Source organism: Medicago sativa, chromosome 8, assembly GCF_051527215.1.
Source record: "Medicago sativa cultivar Bolivia chromosome 8, Bolivia_mono, whole genome shotgun sequence".
Taxonomy (NCBI): Eukaryota; Viridiplantae; Streptophyta; class Magnoliopsida; order Fabales; family Fabaceae; genus Medicago; species Medicago sativa.
This window is the reverse complement of record NC_140756.1, coordinates 25,771,142-25,790,770: the sequence shown is the minus strand read 5'-3', so window position 1 is coordinate 25,790,770 and position 19,629 is coordinate 25,771,142. Positions and strand designations below refer to the sequence as shown.

Here is a 19,629-nt window from a genome sequence, read left to right as displayed (position 1 = left end):
GTTACAACTTGTGAAAGGGCTACCAGACATTGACTATCATTCAGATGCACTCTGTGGTGCATGTCAGAGAGGGAAAATTGTGAAATCATCTTTTAAAACCAAAGACATTGTTTCAACCTCAAGACCTTTAGAATTACTCCATATTGATTTATTTGGACCAGTGAGTACTGCATCCTTATATGGAAGTAAATATGGATTAGTCATTGTTGATGATTACAGCAGATGGACTTGGGTGAAATTCCTGAAAAGTAAGGATTATGCATATGAGGTATTCAGTAACTTCTGCACACAAATTCAAACTGAAAAAGAGTCAAAAATTTTGAAAATCAGAAGTGATCATGGTGGAGAATTTGAAAATGAGCCATTTAAAGTTTTTTTGTGAAAAACATGGAATCATCCATGAATTCTCTTCTCCTAGAACTCCACAACAAAATGGGGTTGTAGAGGGAAAGAATAGAACTTTACAAGAAATGGACAGAACCATGATCCATGAAAACAATTTGGCTAAACATTTTTGGGCAGAAGCAGTGAATACAACATGTTATGTTCAAAACAGGATTTATATTAGACCTATTTTGGAGAAAACAACATATGAACTCTTTAAAGGAAGAAAACCCAATATCTCTTACTTTCATCAATTTGGATGTACATGTTACATTCTGAACAACAAACTCTACCTAAAGAAATTTGATGCCAAGGCCCAAAGAGGAATCTTTTTAGGTTACTCTGAAAGGTCAAAGGCATACATAGTGTATAATTCAGAAACACTATGTGTTGAAGAATCTATGCACGTTAAATTTGATGACAAGGAGCTTGAAGATAAAACTTCAAAGCAAGATGAAAGTTTTGCAGAGATACAGGTTCCTGAAGTTACTCCAGAACCCGATCAGATAGCTGAATCTGAAGATAGTCCAGAAGCTGAACCCACATCAGAAGCGCAAGATGAAGCTACTTCTGATGAAGCACAAGATGGCTCACATCAAGCAGATCCTCCCAAAAACACATTCAAACACAAGTCTTTACATCCTGAGGAGCTAATCATTGGAAACAAAGATAGTCCAAGAATAACAAGATCACATTTCAGACAAGTAGAGTCAATGATTGGACTAATCTCAATGATTGAACCTACAACAGTTGATGAAGCACTTTCAGATGATGGATGGATCCTAGCTATGCAAGAAGAGTTGAATCAATTCCAAAGAAATGATGTGTGGGATCTGGTACCCAAACCTCAGCACAAGAACATTATTGGAACAAAATGGGTATTCAGAAACAAGCTGAATGAGCAAGGTGAAGTAACAAGAAACAAAGCCAGACTTGTTGCACAAGGGTATAGTCAACAAGAAGGCATTGATTACACTGAAACGTTTGCTCCAGTTGCAAGATTGGAAGCAATCAGGTTACTTCTTTTCTATGCAGTCAATCATGGCATAATATTATATCAAATGGATGTCAAGAGTGCATTTCTAAATGGTGTCATAGAAGAAGAAGTGTATGTCAAGCAACCTCCTGGATTTGAGGATATTAAATATCCTGACCATGTCTTTAAACTGAAGAAATCACTATATGGCTTGAAACAAGCTCCCAGAGCTTGGTATGATAGACTAAGTAATTTCTTAATCTAGAATGATTTTAAAAGAGGACAGGTTGATACAACACTCTTCAGAAGGACCCTTGGGAAAGATATTCTTGTTGTGCAAATATATGTTGATGATATAATATTTGGTTCTACTAATGCATCTCTTTGCAAGGAATTTTCTGAGTTAATGCAGGATGAATTTGAAATGAGCATGATGGGAGAGCTGAAGTTCTTCCTGGGCATTCAAATTAATCAATGCAAAGATGGAGTCTATGTTCATCAGTCTAAGTATACAAAGGAGCTTCTGAAGAAGTTCAAGCTTGAAGATTATAAAGTGATGAACACTCCAATGCACCCTACGTGCACCTTAAGCAAAGAAGTTGAAGGAGCTAAAGTTGACCAGAAGCTGTATAGAGGTATGATTGGTTCTTTGTTATACCTCACTGCATCTAGGCCAGATATTTTATTCAGTGTATGCTTGTGTGCAAGATTCCAATCAGATCCTAGAGAATCTCATATGACTGCTGTCAAGAGAATCTTCAGGTATTTGAAAGGAACAACTAATCTTGGACTCCTTTATAAGAAATCCTTAGATTATAAGCTAATTGGATTCTGTGATGCTGATTATGCTGGTGATAGGATTGAAAGAAAGTCAACCAGTGACAATTGTCAATTTCTGGGTGATAATCTTATATCCTGGGCTAGCAAAAGACAAACAACTATTGCTATGTCTACAGCAGAAGCAGAATACATTTCAGCTGCAAGTTGTTGTACACAACTACTTTGGATGAAACATCAGTTGGAAGACTATCAGATAATTGCTAACAATATTCCCATTTATTGTGATAATACTGCTGCTATTTGTTTGTCTAAAAATCCAATTTTGCATTCAAGAGCCAAGCACATTGAAATCAAACACCATTTTATCAGAGATTATGTTCAAAAAGGAATTTTAGATATACAATTCATTGATACTGAAAATCAATGGGCTGATATATTTACTAAGCCTTTAACTGTTGAAAGATTTGATTTTATAAAGAAAAATTTGAACATGCACTACGTGTCTGATTAAAGTTTGCTTGCTCCTGAATAGGATTTTAGGTTCTGAAGTTAGTTCAGAAGCAGTAGTCCATCAGAAGCTCTGTATTGAGGTTCTGAGGAAAACTCGCTTCTGATGATGACGTCAGCATCTGAAATCCAGAAGCTGGATTTATTGCTTCTGAATAGTTGAATTAGTGGAAACGTTGGGAGTTACTTTTTAAAAGTAACTTCTGGCCCACTAACTTGGTAGTTACTCTGTGAACTTCTTACGTGGCCTGTATGTGTTGGTGTATAACTAAAAGGGCAATGATGATTTAATAGCTTTGAAAGTACTTTTCACGCGCCCCCAATTTGTCATTAATGTTATGTTTGTTTGTCTCTTTTGAATTGCAAACGTTTTTACTCTTAGACACTTTTTCAATTCACACATTACTCACTCACAACAAACACATTTGCTCTCAAACCTCTTGCGAAGTAAGCGCAAAAACCTTAGAACCCTAAATTCTCTAAATCTTCTTCAATCATCATCAAATGACATCATCAAGCTCGCAACAAGAAGTTTCAGAATCTACTTCAAGCAAGCAAGGCGCATCAGGATCTGGGTCAGTCTACAAAGAAAAGACTATGGATATTCCATGGAAATCCTTAATCGTCCAAGTAGAATCGCCAGTGGACTTCACTTCACTTAAGAAGTACAAAGTGGACATGGAAGGTTATGTAGAAACTCAGAAGCTGTCCGGATACTTCAAGATGCTAAATGGGCCAACTTATGTGAACTTGGTCAAAGATTTCTGGTTAAGAGCTGAAATCGTCAATGGAAAGCCTGTGAAGGTAGCAGGGAAACAAGCTGGGTCGAAGAAGAAAAAGATGGAGATAGAGTTGAATCCCACTTCCTTCAGTAGCCTTGAGATAAGGTCTGAAGTGATGGGTATTCCTGTAACCATCACAGAGGAGATTATCGCTAAAGCATGCAGAGTGGATGCAGAAGGAAGATTCCAAGAAATAGTAAAGGCGGAAGATATCCTTCTGAAAAGCTACTGCAACTTGCTTTTGGGTGGGAATTCAAAAGCCAAGACATCAGAGATGGAGATTCACCACAGAATGTTGGTGAAGTTCTGCACTGATTGTTTCTTTCAGAGAGGAGGAGGATCTGATCAACCAAATTTCCAACAAAAACTAGCTATCTACTTCATGGCAATTCAGAACAAGATCAACTTCCCAAGATATGTCATGGATCATCTCTGTTGGGCAATCAATGAAGGCACTATCAAAGGAAGAAAGCAAGTACCCTATGGAAGATTATTGTCTGAAATCTTCCACCAAGGAGGAGTACTGAAGGTTCTAAAGAAATCAACGGATGCATCTGACAAATGCTTCAAGGCCTCTACTGCTGAGAAGATTATCAGTAGCAGGATCTTGCATTCCATGCATTATTTTAAGACAGCCCCTAAAGATGAAAAGTGGTTGGAAATGACTACAGCTGAATCTGAGATTATCAGGGACTTTCCCTCCATCTTTAAGGAAAGCAATTCTGAAATCTTAGCTAAATCAGCAGCTGAGTATGTCTTGGAGGAAGAGGAAAGCCCTCAGGAGGAGGCTGCTCCTATTAAAGGAAAGAGGGCCAGAATCAGTACTGAGTCAGAAGCTGCTGTTGCAAAAACCAAAAAGCAAAAAGTTGCTAAGTCTGAAGCTGAATCTGTTTCTGCCAAGGATAAAGGAAAGAGGCAGAAGGTTGGTGCTGCTTCTATTCCTCAGAAAAGAAGAAAAGGTAAGGCAGATCTGGTAATCACCAAAGAGCAGCTGGAGGAAGCTCTTGAAGAAATAGAAAAAGAAGAAGCTGAGCCTAAGCTGAAAAGAAAGAAGGCTCCACTCGACAAGAAAAGCTCCATGGTTCAAGTGACTCCAGCCATGAAGAGAATGGATAAGGAACACTCTGATGACTTTTTAGCAAATAGGCGAGAAGTGAAAGCCATGAAAGAACTTGAAAGAAAAGAGGAAGGAGAAAAGATGCTAATCGTGAATGAAGCTGATGCTGAAAATGTAGAGCAAGTTCAGAATCTTGGAACTTCAGAAGCAGTAGATAACTCAGAAATGTTATCTAAGGTACCTCAAGTTTCTCACACATCTTGTGCCATATCCTCTATTCCTTCTGAAGACACCTCTCTTTTAGATCACCTACAAAGTCATTATCTAGGTGAACTACCCCAATCTGGCTTTAACACAACCTCACAAAAGGCCTCTGAAATAACTCCAGAAGCAGCTGCTTCTGATAACGTTGTTTCAGAAGACCCCCCTCAACAACAACCAGAACCAGAAAAAGCCTTTTCACCCCCTCAATCTGAACCTACAACTTCATCACCCCCACAACAACAACCAACTGTTCCTGAACCATCTGTTTCTGAACAATCAATTCCTCAAAAGACCGTTCCTGAACATATTGTTCCTGAACAACCAGTTACTAAACCCATTCCTGAACCTGCACCTGAAACTGCCGCTCCTGAACACATTGTTCCTGAGCCAACCCCTGCTTCCATAACTCCTTCACCAGTACAAGTTATCAAGATCACCCATCATACTGGTGTATGTGATATGGATACAGACTCTGAGGATGATCAAGATGATCATGCCCCTGATATGGTAGTTGACCCCACTCCTGACCAACCATCAACTAGCCAATCCTTGACTACAAATGACCAATCATCATCAAACCTACCCATTATACACTTAGCCCCTCCAAAACCCTCTAAACAACCTTCACCTCCCACCATTTTCTTGGATTCCAAAGTACTACAGGATGTGTGGGAAGATATTGCTTCTGAAGTTCTCAGACTGATAGCAGGAAGAAATGACTTGGGTCATCAAGTTAGCTATCAGAAGCAATGGAGAAGGATCAAGGAAAGGGTCATCAACCTGATTTCAGCACTGCATGATTCATGCATTGAGGCTCAAGAGCAAGCCAAGCAGAAGCTGGAAGATTGGTTGAATGGAATGAAAGAGGATACTGGAGATGTAGAGATTCTTGGTACTTGGGTGAAGAATCCACTCAGTATCAGAGGCAGAGAACCAGATGAATTCCTGCCTAAGGAGCTGCAACTGACTATTCCTTCTGAGATCCTGGAGAAGATTGATGCACCTAACCTGGCTCTAGCTCAGGAGAACAAGGTGCTCAAAGAAGAAAATGAAAGTCTTGAAACAGAGCTACTAGAGCAGAAGCTGAAGATATCAAAATTGGAAGCTGATATGCAAGAAGCCAAGATCAGAGAAGACAACTAGAGAAAAGATATGGACAAGAAGTATGCTGATGTTCAAGAGCTTCTGAAGAAGATTTTAGAGAAATAAGCCAAACCAATAGTTGCACACTTTTAGCTTATTTTTTTTGTCTCTTTAGGCTTTTAATATTCTTTGATCATCTCTGCTTCTAATTTAGTTCTTTTCGCTTCTAAGCTTCTGAATTCTTCTTGCTTCTGAATATCATTAAATGTTTATATCATGTGTGTTGTTATTTGCTTTGATAATAATGTTTGCTATGACCTGTTTATTTAATTTTTGAAGATGGTTAAAATGCTTTAAAATTTATTTGAATTATGCTCTGAACCTTTAAACTTATGTTTTTCTCATCTCTTCTTTTTGTTTATGTCTTTTTGCTAATGACAAAAGGGGGAGTATATGTGATAGTATTTAAAGGCTCTGAGCCCCATTAATAATATTTGAAAATTTTGAAAAATTTCTATCTTTTTGTTTTACCTTTAAAAGGGTGTATCAAAAAGGGTGAAGTATCAAATTTCAAATAAAATTAATTGAACCATTCTTCTTATCTATAAGTCAATTCTTTCAATTTTTTTTAGCTCTGATATTATTGTGCGAAAAATGAATTTAATTAACCTGGATAGAACATAGGGGGAGCTTACAAACCTCACCTTAAAGACTATCAGACTCAGGGGGAGTTAGAGCTTACAAACCTCAGACTCTGAGCTTACAAACCTCAGAAACCCCAAAGTCAACTCGTTAATTAGATTAACAACAATTAACAATTTTTTAAATACTATTGTTTGTCATCATCAAAAAGGGGGGGATTGTTGGAACAAAATGTGTTTAACAATGAACCTCAAAGAGTTTTGATGATAACAAGGTATTACAAATTGTAAATTGGACTAGCTAATATTTGTTCAAGTGTACAGGACCACAGTTAAAAAAGTTACATCATTAATTGGATCTGAATGAGCAAATAAAGAGCAAAAGAAAATGAAGCTTAGACGATTCTGAAGGCAATACGCTCCTGAAAGTGGAAAGCGCTCCTGAAGTCAAGCTGCTCCTGAAAGTGGAAAGCGCTCCTGAAGTCAAGCTGCTCCTGAAGATAGTAAAAGCGCTCTTGAAGAATAGTGCTCTTGAAGACAAGAGGTCCAGAAGCCACATTATCAGAAGCTGCATCATCAGAAGCTGCATCATCAGAAGCTGAAGAAGCTGCACCATCAGAAGCTGCAGAAGCTGCATCATCAGAAGCTGCCTCATCAGAAGTCATTTCACCAGAAGCTGAAGATCAACTGGATTTGCAAAAGATTCAAAGATTTAAGAATCTACATTGCAAAAGCTGTCTATTGGATTCGAAAACATAGCAGAAAATTAGTCGAACATTGCAACGGTCATTTCAAAGGTGTTTGAAGGCATGTGCTTGCAATTTTGGACGAAAGCGTTGACATTGTACTTCTGTACGAATTGTACAACCACGTTCTCCACTACTCTGTTTTGTGTCCACGCTACAAGACAAGAAAACAGCTCCAGAATACGGCTTCGCCTGCATAGATGTTCCTTTGGATAAGGAATGGTTTTCAAATTGGTTCTTCATAGGACAACAACCAAATCAGGCAAAAGATCATTGGTGAAAGATCAAGCTTTAAACAACGACTCTTTGGTGTGCTGGCAATTTCACAACGTCTCTTTCACACCTCTATATAAAGGAGTGAAGACTTAGAGTTTTGGTAATGCAAGAACGCTGAACGAAAGACTCACAACATTTTTACAAGTGCCAAACCTCTGCTGAAATTGTTCTGCGTTCACTTAGAATTTCTGTGTCTCAAAGTCATATCTTAGAAATTCTTAAGTCCATTGAGTCTGTATCTGATTTGTATTGTGAGCACCTCTGATTGTATATCAAGTGTTCAACCTTAAACAATTTTCTATGTAATTTTGTTTAGTTAGGAAATCTCTTGCAGTTGTGCTTGAGCAGGAAGTCTCTTGATTGTGTTCTTGAGCAAAGGAAGTCTCTAGCTTGTGTGCTTGAGCAAAGGAAGTCTCTTGCTTGTGTGCTTGAGCAATTGTAATCAGATATTACTCTTAGTGAAATCTCCTTGGAAGTGCAAGGGGGACTGGACTACTTCCGGATTGTGGAAGGAACCAGTATAATTGCTTTGTGTCGTTCTTCTTCTCTCTCTCTGTTTATTCCGCTGCATTTAGATTCTGATTATCACTTCAGAAGCTGTCTCACTTAGCTTCTGATCAGTGTGTTCAGTTTTTAGGAGAAACGAAGAATTTTTCAAAACACAATTCAACCCCCCTTCTTGTGTTTTTCTCACCTTCAGGGTAGAACATATTAGAGTGTCTAAACTTAGCTTGCTTGTCAATTAGTGATAGAGATTACTAGTGAACAAACATTCCCTTATGAAAAGATGTGTTGGTGGCCAAGTGTGGACGTACGTGTTATTTTTAGACACCAAATTTAGGGTGCTTGATTGCTTCTACCTCATCAAGATCGTCAAAGATTATTGGTGGTCTAGGAGGGGTGAGATTAGGTCAAGATTCAAATTAGGTTTAGAGGAGTCTCAAAAATTGATTGATAATTGGTTCTTTGACTTCTTTTTGAAATGATGTTTGGGTTGGTAATTCTCCTTATCAAGAGTCCATTATCACAGTTTATGTCCAATAAGGCATCCATTTACAATTGCGAACTACATGCATCAATGAAGGAGAAATTCTAATATGGTCACAATATCAAATAAATAGTGTTTGGTCACACATACATAAAGAAGTATTTTTTAATGATTAAGAGGAAATTGATAAAATAATGATTGAGTATTTTGAGGATAGTTTTTTCTTGAGTGTGTGTCCAAATACTATTGATTTGGTCTAGTGATCATGGAAGAATACCTCACCACAATGGACCAAATAATGTGTTTAGAGCATATCTAGCCCTATGGTATAAATAGGCGTTCCATGCCGAAATAATATGGTACGTACTCTTATTTTTGAGAAATCCCTTCAAATAACTTTGAAACCTAACTGAGTTAAACATTGGAGTGTCTTTGTAGGAACCCAATATGTGAAGGATAACCATGAATCACCGTTGAAGTTACTTCGCACCACCTTCGATCGACTGAATTGAGTCAAGAAGAAATTGTGAAGGACTATATTGAATATTAGTCTACTTTTTATTAGCCGTTATATTTTTTTCTTCAAGATGTTAAATTCAGTAAAAAATAAACAAGAACTTAAGAGAAAAAAAATAATTAACTCTGTTGAAAATGTTGGTATTTACAAGAAATTAAAACTTACGAAATTAAATAGTACAACAGGAATATATGGCCCAAACAAAAAAGGGATTAAGACTCATGACTTTAGGTAGATTGTATTGGTATCTACTAGTATTACAATTACAATAGTAAATGATATACATTAAAAAATTGACTTCATCAATATTCTTTGACAAGCATGAAAAAAAAAATGAAATAATGTAAAAAATACAAATCTTTAAATAATGTTAGGGTAATTCCACCAAATGGGAATACCAATAGCAACACCATTGGAGTTCTTGACACCAGCATCCATTCCAGTTAAACGACCACCATAATTCTTTCCATCCGCCACCGTTTGCTTCTCCGCCATGGTAACCGATCTTTGCTCCGGCACAACCACCCTTACACTGAAATGAATAACACCATTTTGCTTCCCTTCCCAATCCCTCAATTTATAACTCAAAATTTGCGAACAATTTTCCGATTCATCCCCGTTTAAAATATCCGAAACGGCAATTCTTGCCACCCCAATAGGACGAACACTTTTGAACTTCTTGCATTGCACCTCAAACGTGATTGACCTTGCATGCAATGGCATGTTCAACAAAAATTTCTCATTCCATGAAAGGAAACTCGAATTTTTCCCACAATTATCGTCGTTATCTTTCACCGTCTTCGTCGTGTAACAACTAAGAGACTCTCCTCGAACGACGACATATGCATCCTCGGTTACATGAATATTTTCGCCGGATATAACCGTGATTTCTAATGTACGTGAGGCCACACCCATAGTAGAGAATTAATTAATGTTTGTTGTGCACAAAACTTTCTGTTAGCTAGTGTAAGAATGAATGGATATTGTTATGGCCATAAACTTTGTTCGAGTGTGAATATATATAAGGTTAAGTTTTGGGATTTAGATTTGGAAAGTGGTGAGAAAGAGGGAAAGAAATACGAGTGTAATTGGTTTGTGGTTTCAGTGTAATTTGAAATTTGGTTTGAAAAAGCAAAATATACGTTTTCGTTGAAGACTTTGACTTTGTATAAGTTGCAGACAAATTCCGCGGTTGGCATGCATATGCGCTGTTTATAATGGACCGACCACCGTTTATGTTATTTTTTTACGTGGAGAATACGTGCTGAGCGCCAAAATTTATTTGAGAATAAAAGTGAAAACAAAGTTTTAATATTATGTATTTTTTGACTCAATTTTATTATTATGTTGATAAAAACATTGTAGTAGGTAACCAGAAAATTAACTGATAACAAATAGTAAATATATGTTGACTATTTTGATTTGAATTGTTCAAGAAAGAGTAGTTTGTTATAGATTAAAAGAAAATTACTTTATATACTATCAGAACTTACTAAAATAATAGAAACTATTTTGAACTTATGTTATAAATTAATAGAGTAATTTTGAATTCACTAAATTTTATATTTATTGTCTGAAATTTTGACATAATAAAAATAACATATATACTAAAAAAGAATATCTCTAAAAAAGGTTTTCCTGAGAAGCTACTGAAAATTGTTTCTTATTTTAAACATTTTTAAAATTTTATTATTTAAAAAAGTCGTAGTAAAATGTTAAAATATTAAAAATCGTTTTTTTTTTAGAATGATTTTAAACTGATTTCTCCTCTGAAACTTTAAAAAAGTTACAACAAATGTATTGCTTAATACCAGTAGCTTAATATATACAAGCTATATTAAAAAGGGTTAAATATGTTTTTTGTCCCTATAAATATACCAACTTTTCGTTTTAGTCCCTTAAAAATTTCCCTTCAACTTTTAGTCCCTAAAAAAATTTCTATCTTCACTTTTAGTCCCTCATTTAAAGTAAACTCATATGCAGAATTTATATTTTTGAATAAAATTTTGCAAAAAAATTCATAATATTATAAGAATCTCTCCAAAAAAAATTAGAATTTTTTAACAAAGCATGAATTTAATATGAATTTTTATATTTTTGACGGTTAAAAATTCATAATTAATTTGTGTTTTGTAAAAAAATTCTATTTTTTTGGGAATTTTTTTACAATATTCTACACATTTCTGCACAATTTCATTAAAAAAAATAAAAATTAACTTAAAAATAGGGACCAAAAGTAGTGATTGAAAATTTTATAGGGACTAAATGTTGAAGGAAAATTTTAGAGAGACTAAGACGAAAAGTTGATATATTTATAGGGACTAAAAACATATTTAACCCTTTAAAAAAAACAAGCTATTTTGATAAAAATGTTATGTCTTTAGACAACATTTGTACGGTTCTGTATATAAAAACTTCAAACGACACTCATTTTTTAAAAAATTAAATGTTAATCATGAATAAAGTTATGGCATACTTGACACCAATATCTATTTATATCTAAAAAAAAATTTGGACTAAATCTGTATCTATAGTTAATAAAATGAAATTTTCCCCTCCAAATGGGACATGAGTACTAATTAACTAACACATGTCACCATACCCAAGTTTTCACCTCTCACACAGCCTTCTAATCGAATAATGCTTGGCAACCTGTGTCTGGAAATTGTCTTGTAACTTTGCTGCAACAACCTCTGAAAAATCTGAATAATTATGAATATATGCAAGGGTTACGTGAGCTAGAAGAAATTCCCACCGAAAGTATTCACAAGCAACAATCAGAATATTAGATTATTTGAATAGCCTTTTGAATGAGTCCACCTCTTCAAAGGAGAATGATGTGTTCCATTTCCTTCACTCTATCTATAAAAGAGATAAACATATAGGATAGTTTAGCGGGATTAAATAAATAAAATAAGTTTTACTAGACTATCATTTGTGTTTATCTCTCTTAAAAATAACAATAAATTAAGCAAAGTAAATGGAGAGTTAAGTAACTCAATTCGTTTGAACAAAAAAAAATAATTAAAGCAAATTGAGCAAGTTAGAACTTGCCCAAAATACACATAAAAAAACCACAAATCGTAACCATTTATGTGTGTTCCAATGTCCCAAGAAATTAAACCTTTCTTTTTACTAAGATATTGGTACGAAACTTTTACCACCGTTTAATAAAGAATAATCTTCGTTGGTAAATCTGTAGAACACATAAGGTGGGTTTTTAACTTCGAACTAAATTTTTTTCACTTGTATAAGGTCGAAATCGAACTTCTGACGACATATATAAGGAACTTACCATTTAGACTAATTCATTATTGTCACTCGAAATAAAACTTGTAAGACATCTTCAAGTTAGTCTCGTGAAATTATTAATACTAACATTGAAGATCTAGTTCAACACCTATCATATTATATTTTTTTTGTTACATATTATACTATTTTTTTAGGGATTACATATTATACTATTGTTTGTCGACATTGGTAATTTCATGAACACAATTTTTACCCTCCTCTCAAAAAATAAGAATTAAAAATTTCCCTAAAAGATAATAATTGAATTATTAACAAAACATTTAGATAATTTATTAAGTTGTTTCTCCCTTGCTACATATTCCGAAAATTTTCTTATCAAATCCCATTTGCTCAAACCCACTTCTAACGTTTTCATCTTAAACAATCATTCCTAAAAATATAAAACCATGCACTATATTTCGTATATTCTTTATAATAATCTACTTACCTGCAGTAAAAAACAAATCTAATAAATATGGAAGGAAAGCAACAAACACTCTCCTTAGAAATCACCATTATTTCTGGACAAAATATAAGCTTCGATAGGGTTTTCATCTAGTAGGGTTAACAAATGCATAGTAACTTCAAATTCTTTTTGTGGTGTTTCACTTACCTTAAAAAATATTATTCATAACTTATACACTACTAATAATAATATATTAATATATATACCATTTCCTTTTACTTATAGTTACTTTTATGCTTCTTATACTTATTTTTTTTCCTTGTATTTTTGCAACTTATATTCGGCACACATATCTTGCAACGGAAACATAAACTTTAAACATTAAATCTATCAACTTAGAATTCGTAAGATCTAATTTGGATCGTATATTGATCATTAATTTTATTCTTTGAAGTGATATTTCACCCGATCAACTTGTATGTATCACAATAATATATCTGTGCATCAAAATTGACTTCATTAATCTTTGACAAGCATGCAAGAAATCAAATAATCTAAAAAATATAAATATTTAAATAATGTTTGGGTAATTCCACCAAAACGGAATACCAATAGCAACACCATTAGAGTCCTTGGCACCAACATCCATTCCAGTTAACCGACCACCATAATTCTTTCCATCCACCACCGTTTGCTTCTCCGCCACGGTAACCGATCTTTGCTCCGGCACAACCACCCTCACACTAAAATGAATAACTCCATTTTGCCTCCCTTCCCAATTCCTCAATTTATAACTCAAAATTCTCGAACAATTTTCCGATACCGCGCCATTGAGAATATCCGAAAGAGCAATTCTTGCCACCCCAATAGGTCGAATACCTTTGAACTTCTTGCATTGCACCTCAAACGTGATTGACCTTGCATGCAATGGCATGTTCAACAAAAATTTCTCATCCCATGAAATAAAACTCGAGTTTTTCCCACAATTATCATTTTCCTTCACCGTTTTTGTTGTGTAACTATTAAGCGACTCACCTCGAACAACAACGTATGCATCCTCTGTTACATGAATATTTTCGCCAGATATAACCGTAATTTCTAATGTTTGTGAAGTCACAACCATGGTAGAAAACTTAGTGCACAAAAAATATGTATTAGTCTAAAAATGAATGTATATTGTTATGTCCTTCAAATTGGTTGTGATGGAATTGAGGTGGTTGAGTGAATATATAATGAGTTTTGGGATCTTGATTTGGTAGGTGACTAGGTTGGTGAGAAAGATGGGAAGAAAAAACTAGTGTAATTGGTTGGTTGGTTCAGTGTATTTGAATTTTGGTTTGAAAAAGCAATGTGCGTCTTTGTTGGATTTTGACTTATAACTTTGCCTTTGTATTACTCTTTTATTTGCGGCTGCATTTCCACCGTTTTCATTTATTTATTTTTTGGAATGAATTTCCACCGTTTTCATGCTAAGCTGAAGAGGCTATTTGATTGATATTATATAGTATTTTTTAGATGGAATGAAATTATATGGAAAGACCGATCATTTATGTTTTTTAGTGGAGAAAGAAACTAATAGTTAATAAGAATGATTTGGTAAACTTGTCAAAAAAAAAAAAGAATGATTTGGTAAAATATATATTTTCTTTATTTTGATCATTGTATTTTCTAACATATGTGTAAATACTTTAAATAATATTCATTTTAAAACGGAGGGAGCGGACCATAACAAATAATTAATTAGCTGTTTGAAATTGAACCGTTAGATGAAAATAGTGGTCGAAGTAGTCATCAATATGACAATATTATGCTTACTTTACGTGTGAGAAACATCACTGGCTCCCTCTCATCTAAGAGCAACTCCACGTTGTATCGACATGTCCTTCTTATCCTATAAACCTTTGTCCCTGTGTGTTCATCATTGGAAGGGAATGATCTGTCATTTAAAATGCTTTAATTCTCTAATCCACTGTTTAGTCAAAAAGATTTCAAACAGTGGAAAATAGGGTCACATACCCCATATTTGTTATGAATTATAAGATTATATATGGATGTATACGACTTACATACGATTGACAATGATTTTGGAAGACACCCATATGTGCTAATGATTGTTTACATTTACTATGGCTTTTGTGACCTTTGTAATCTTTTTATAATATTGATCTTAAATAAGGATTCAAGACACTTTCAATGTAAGTTGATTTATGGGGTAAGAAGTTGAACTTATGTCCCGTAAAAACGTGACTCTCATTGTTGGCGTGAAGATTTCTTTTGTGAACAGTGGCGGAGCCACGTGTGGACTAGGACTGGCCATGGCCTACCCATTTATTCTGTGAAAAGACTATAATACCCCTGAGCTAATTTTAATATTGCTGCCATGCCATTCACCAACTATCCCACTTTCTTTTTGTTTCTTTCTGAAACGCGTACATATTCTTCTCTCCGCCACCATCACTGCTCGCAACTCCCTCCATCTTCAATCTCTCTGTCGACCCTCTCACTTGCAACTCTCACGCACTTCACTCATCTTCTCTACGTATCCATCTCTCCCTCTCTGTCCGTTACTACAGAGCCATAAACCCTAACTATAAGTTATATTTTCAATCTCCTTGTTAGATTTTCCTTTTTCCCTTAAGTTTTTGAATCATACTGTGTTGGTTCTTACTTGTTATCGTTGTTTGGTGATGAATTTAAGTGAGTTTTTTTATTTGGTTTCACCTTCAATTTCTCCATAACCTAATCAAACCCTTTTGAAATAACCAAACCTGTTTTCCTCTGATTGAATTATTATTTGAGGTTGAAACTATGTTGATTGAAGGAATATGACAAAAATGCAGGTCTATACATACAAGAGGGAGAAACTATGGTTGTTTGATTATGTGATAATTGATAAAAAAAAATAATATTATTGATTCAATTAAAGAGAAGGCTTCTCGATAAAAATCAATGAGAATAACATTTTGTAAATTTTTTAGGATTCGTATATTTTCTTTTCTCATAGTTTGTTCATCAGAGCATTGATTTTATTGTTCAACACTATGAAGAGGCTTAGTACATCAGTAACATAATGAGAAGTGTCTTAATTACTCATCACTGTTGCTGAAATTGATTTTTCTAACAAAAATTCATTATCATCTCCATTTGAGATTATTTTCTCAATAACTTCTCATTGTTACATGTTATTGAAGAGTCTCATTCATCATTTTGGCGGCCATCCCAAACTTTTTGGTCTGGCTCCGCCACTGTTTGTGAATGATCAATAAATAAATTTGTAAGTGTTTCTAAGCCATTAAGTTTGTCCTAATTTTAGTGAGCTCTAAGACCCAACTCACCTAAACTTATTCTACGTTAAATTTCCAAAATTGTGGGTAATTTACACTTCAACCAATCAACATTAATCACATAAACAAATTTACAAGTAAAATGAAAGTTAAGTATTTTGTGAATATCATTTACATATTTACTCATTTGGTTAATTTTGATTGATTGATGGATCCATAATTTTTGAAAGGTAGTTTAAGCCTCACCTCACATATTTGCTTAATGTGTCTGGAAATTGTGGGTAATAATAATAAGCACAAAATTCTTAAAAAAAAAATATAAAATAAAATAATAATAAACACCGGTGGTTACGTGAGCCAGAAGAAATTCCCTCCAAAAGTATTCACATGCAACAACAATATTGAATACTAGTCTTTTGAATGAGTCCACCTCCAAAACACACGTAACAAGTACCATTTACGTGCTTTCCAATGCCACACGATTTTTTTTTTTTTTTTTTTTAATTTACACGAAAATTAAAATTCTAAGACATTTCTAATTAAGTTAACTAAAATTAATACTTCAATCAAGATCGAGGTCAACAACTATCAACTACTATCAAACTAATATTTTTGTACATACTAGTATGATACTATTGTTTGTCCTTGGTAGTTTCATGACAACAAATTCTTTTTTCTAAGTAAATAAATGAATCGTATACAAAATTAAACAATCAATTCATAGTAACTTCTTCCTTTCTTGCATTTTCTTATCAAATTCCATTACTTTTACTTAAACCCTCTTCCAGCATTTTCTTCTCAAACAGTCATTCCTAAATACAAAACTATACCCTAAAACTACCTTTTCATAATAATTTAGCTACCAATAGTGGACAATTTTTTTTCATAGATATGGAAGGAAAACAACAAGCGCACATTAGAAATCACCATTATTTTAGGACAAAACATAAGCGTCGATCGAAATTCAAAGACAGAAGATATGTATGTTGTTGTTTGGACTGAATCCATCAAAAATGGTGAAGGAGACAGAGGGTTTACTTTCATGGGACGAGAAATTCTTATTAGACATTCTAGTGGATTTGACAAAGTTCGGTTTAAAGATAAGAAAAATTTTAAGACTATTGTTTTTCTCACCTTATCATATACTCGCGCGCCCTAATTTTTTTTTTTAAATACCCTTTGAATTTTAAAATACGAAACGGATTGTTAGGTATTTTTTTTTTCTTTTTCAGATTTTAGAATCCGAAACAAAGCGAACTACACAGAAACTGTGTTGTATTTGATATCAGAGGCCTCTGCTGACCGCCGTAGAATGCCTGCATAAACTGCAAAGCAATTGCAGAGATTCTATGAACAGTTAGCAGTGACCATGACATCATAAACACTTCTATAAAACTAAAAAAAGTTAAATCTTTCTTGAATAAAATGTATGTTCATATTTTTCTTTATAAAGTTAAATTTTTCTTCCGTTAAGAGCTTTGTAAATATAGCAGCCTACATGATGATCAATATCAATGAACTTTATATCTAAAACACCTTTCTCTTATAAAGTGATGCTTTATTTCAATGTGCTTAGCTCTTCAGTGTAGAATATGTTTTTTAGACAAATAAATAGCAGCAATATTATCACAGAAAATAAGAATACTGCTTTCACTAATATGATGGTCTTCTAACCAATTTTTCATCCATATCAATTGTGTGCAACAACTACCATCTGCAATGTATTCAGCTTATGTTTTGGACAATGCAATAATGGATTGTCTTTTACTAGATCAGGAGATAAGATTTTAACCAATGAATTGACAATTTCCATGGGTGCTTTTTCTTTCAATCATGTCTCCAACATAGTCAGAATCACAGAATCCAACTAGCTTATAATCTTATGATTTCTTATAAAGCAAGCCAATTTTTTTTTCTAACATAATCCTAATTTTTTTTTCAATGATCAAGATTTCTTAAATAATTTTTTAATAAATTTAAATTTTATATTAAAGAAAACACATAACATCTTTTATATGAGAAAGTCGATAATATTTAAAGTCAAGTAGAATTATCGAGTAAAATGCAAATCCTTTGTATGTAAGTATTCTTTGAGGTTAAAGATCTTCTGAAATTTGTTCGATTTAATTAAGAACGTAGAAACAACAATGGTCCGATCCAAGTGATAAGAGATTTGGATGTCTTAAACAAGTGATCAAGTGTTCAAACTCTAGTGTTTTGCTTATGCAAAAAAAAAAAAATCAGTTAGAATCGAAGAATTCATCTTGTATGATCAAAAGATTCCTCAATGGAGATTAGTCATTATTAAAGAAGAGTGAAAACTTTGTATCTATAGGGGCGGGCAAAAAGAACCATAAATTGAACCAAACTGAACCAAAATTAACCAAATAATTATAGTGGTTTGTGAACCGAACTTTTAATTTAATAACAGTTCTTGAACCATAATCGATTAGTTTTGAACCTAACCATATTGACCCATACTGAACCGTTAATGAACAGTTTTGAACCAAAATAGTAATTTTATATGAATTGATTCTTTAAATAGTATTCAAAACGTTTTTTTTTATCTCAAAAGGTTAATTTAGGTTCGGTTTGGTTCAGCTCGTAGGCAACAAAATGATTTAGTACGGTTCGTCTTAAACCACAAACGGTGTGGTTCAGTTTTCTTGAATCGTTAGGATAGTTCGACTCGGTTTTCTTTAAAAACAGAAAACCCATGCCATGCCTATTTGTACTCAAACATATATAATTAAAAAACAAAAATCATGGAATTTACTTGTTGTATTTTGTTTAATTAAATCTAGTTTTGTTGCACTTATATATATTTTTTGGAAACTGCACTAATATGTTTTTAATTATAAAGACTATACTTTGATCAACTTTGGATGATTTTGTAATAAAAATCAAGAAGTTGCCTTGCGTTGTTAAGTAAGTTCCAGGGGAGAAAAGTTCGAATTTTTGTTTTATTTTGTTGACTCTTTCATTTTACACTTTTCAATGACAATTAGTATTTTCAAGTTTCTAATTGATGAATAATGATTGTCCTAAACTTAAGTCAGTTCCCCTTGTTCCTTGGAAACACAGTGGTTGACCCCTTCCTAGGAGACAATTAGGGAATCGTCAAGAGAAAAATACTAAGAAAGTTATTTATTTTGGAAAATATAGCAACGGATTTTGAGACAATTTTTTTAAGTCAACACTCATGTAGCAATGACATTTTATATAGAACGTGTACTTTGGTGTTAAACGTATATACATTTCATTATGTTCAATTATTTTTATATTTTTCAATCATTATCGATTCTATGTTTCAATTTGAGTGACTTATCGCATACCCAATATTCATGAATATAATCAAAGTGTATGCATACGATAAATGATATTTATACAACTATTTTTTGATAATTTTTGTGACAATTTTCTCTCTCACACTTACATTATGTTTTTTCTTTCTTTCTTTTAGCTTTTGTATCAATATCTTATTTTCTTTGTAAATCTATAGTTATCTAATAAATTGTCATACAAATGGTTGTTTAAATAACACAACTCTATACACATAGTAAAAAATTATGTTTGGAGGCTTTTAGGGGAAAATAATCAAGATTTGGTTTGGAAAAAATAATGGTGCATGCTTCAAGGGTGTTTCC

The 19,629-nt window shown here is 33.7% G+C and overlaps 2 protein-coding genes across 2 annotated transcripts; both read right to left on the bottom strand.

Annotated features, from left to right (window-relative positions):
- Positions 1–9,191: 9,191 nt before the first annotated feature.
- On the bottom strand, positions 9,192–10,027 carry LOC146897917 (BON1-associated protein 2-like). The gene has a single exon (XM_085735807.1). It carries the CDS (start codon positions 9,914–9,916, stop codon positions 9,362–9,364), a length of 555 nt encoding a protein of 184 aa, XP_085591933.1. The 5' UTR covers positions 9,917–10,027; the 3' UTR covers positions 9,192–9,361.
- A 3,169-nt stretch (positions 10,028–13,196) lies between these two features.
- On the bottom strand, positions 13,197–13,899 carry LOC146897916 (BON1-associated protein 2-like). The gene has a single exon (XM_085735806.1). It carries the CDS (start codon positions 13,819–13,821, stop codon positions 13,270–13,272), a length of 552 nt encoding a protein of 183 aa, XP_085591932.1. The 5' UTR covers positions 13,822–13,899; the 3' UTR covers positions 13,197–13,269.
- Positions 13,900–19,629: the final 5,730 nt, after the last annotated feature.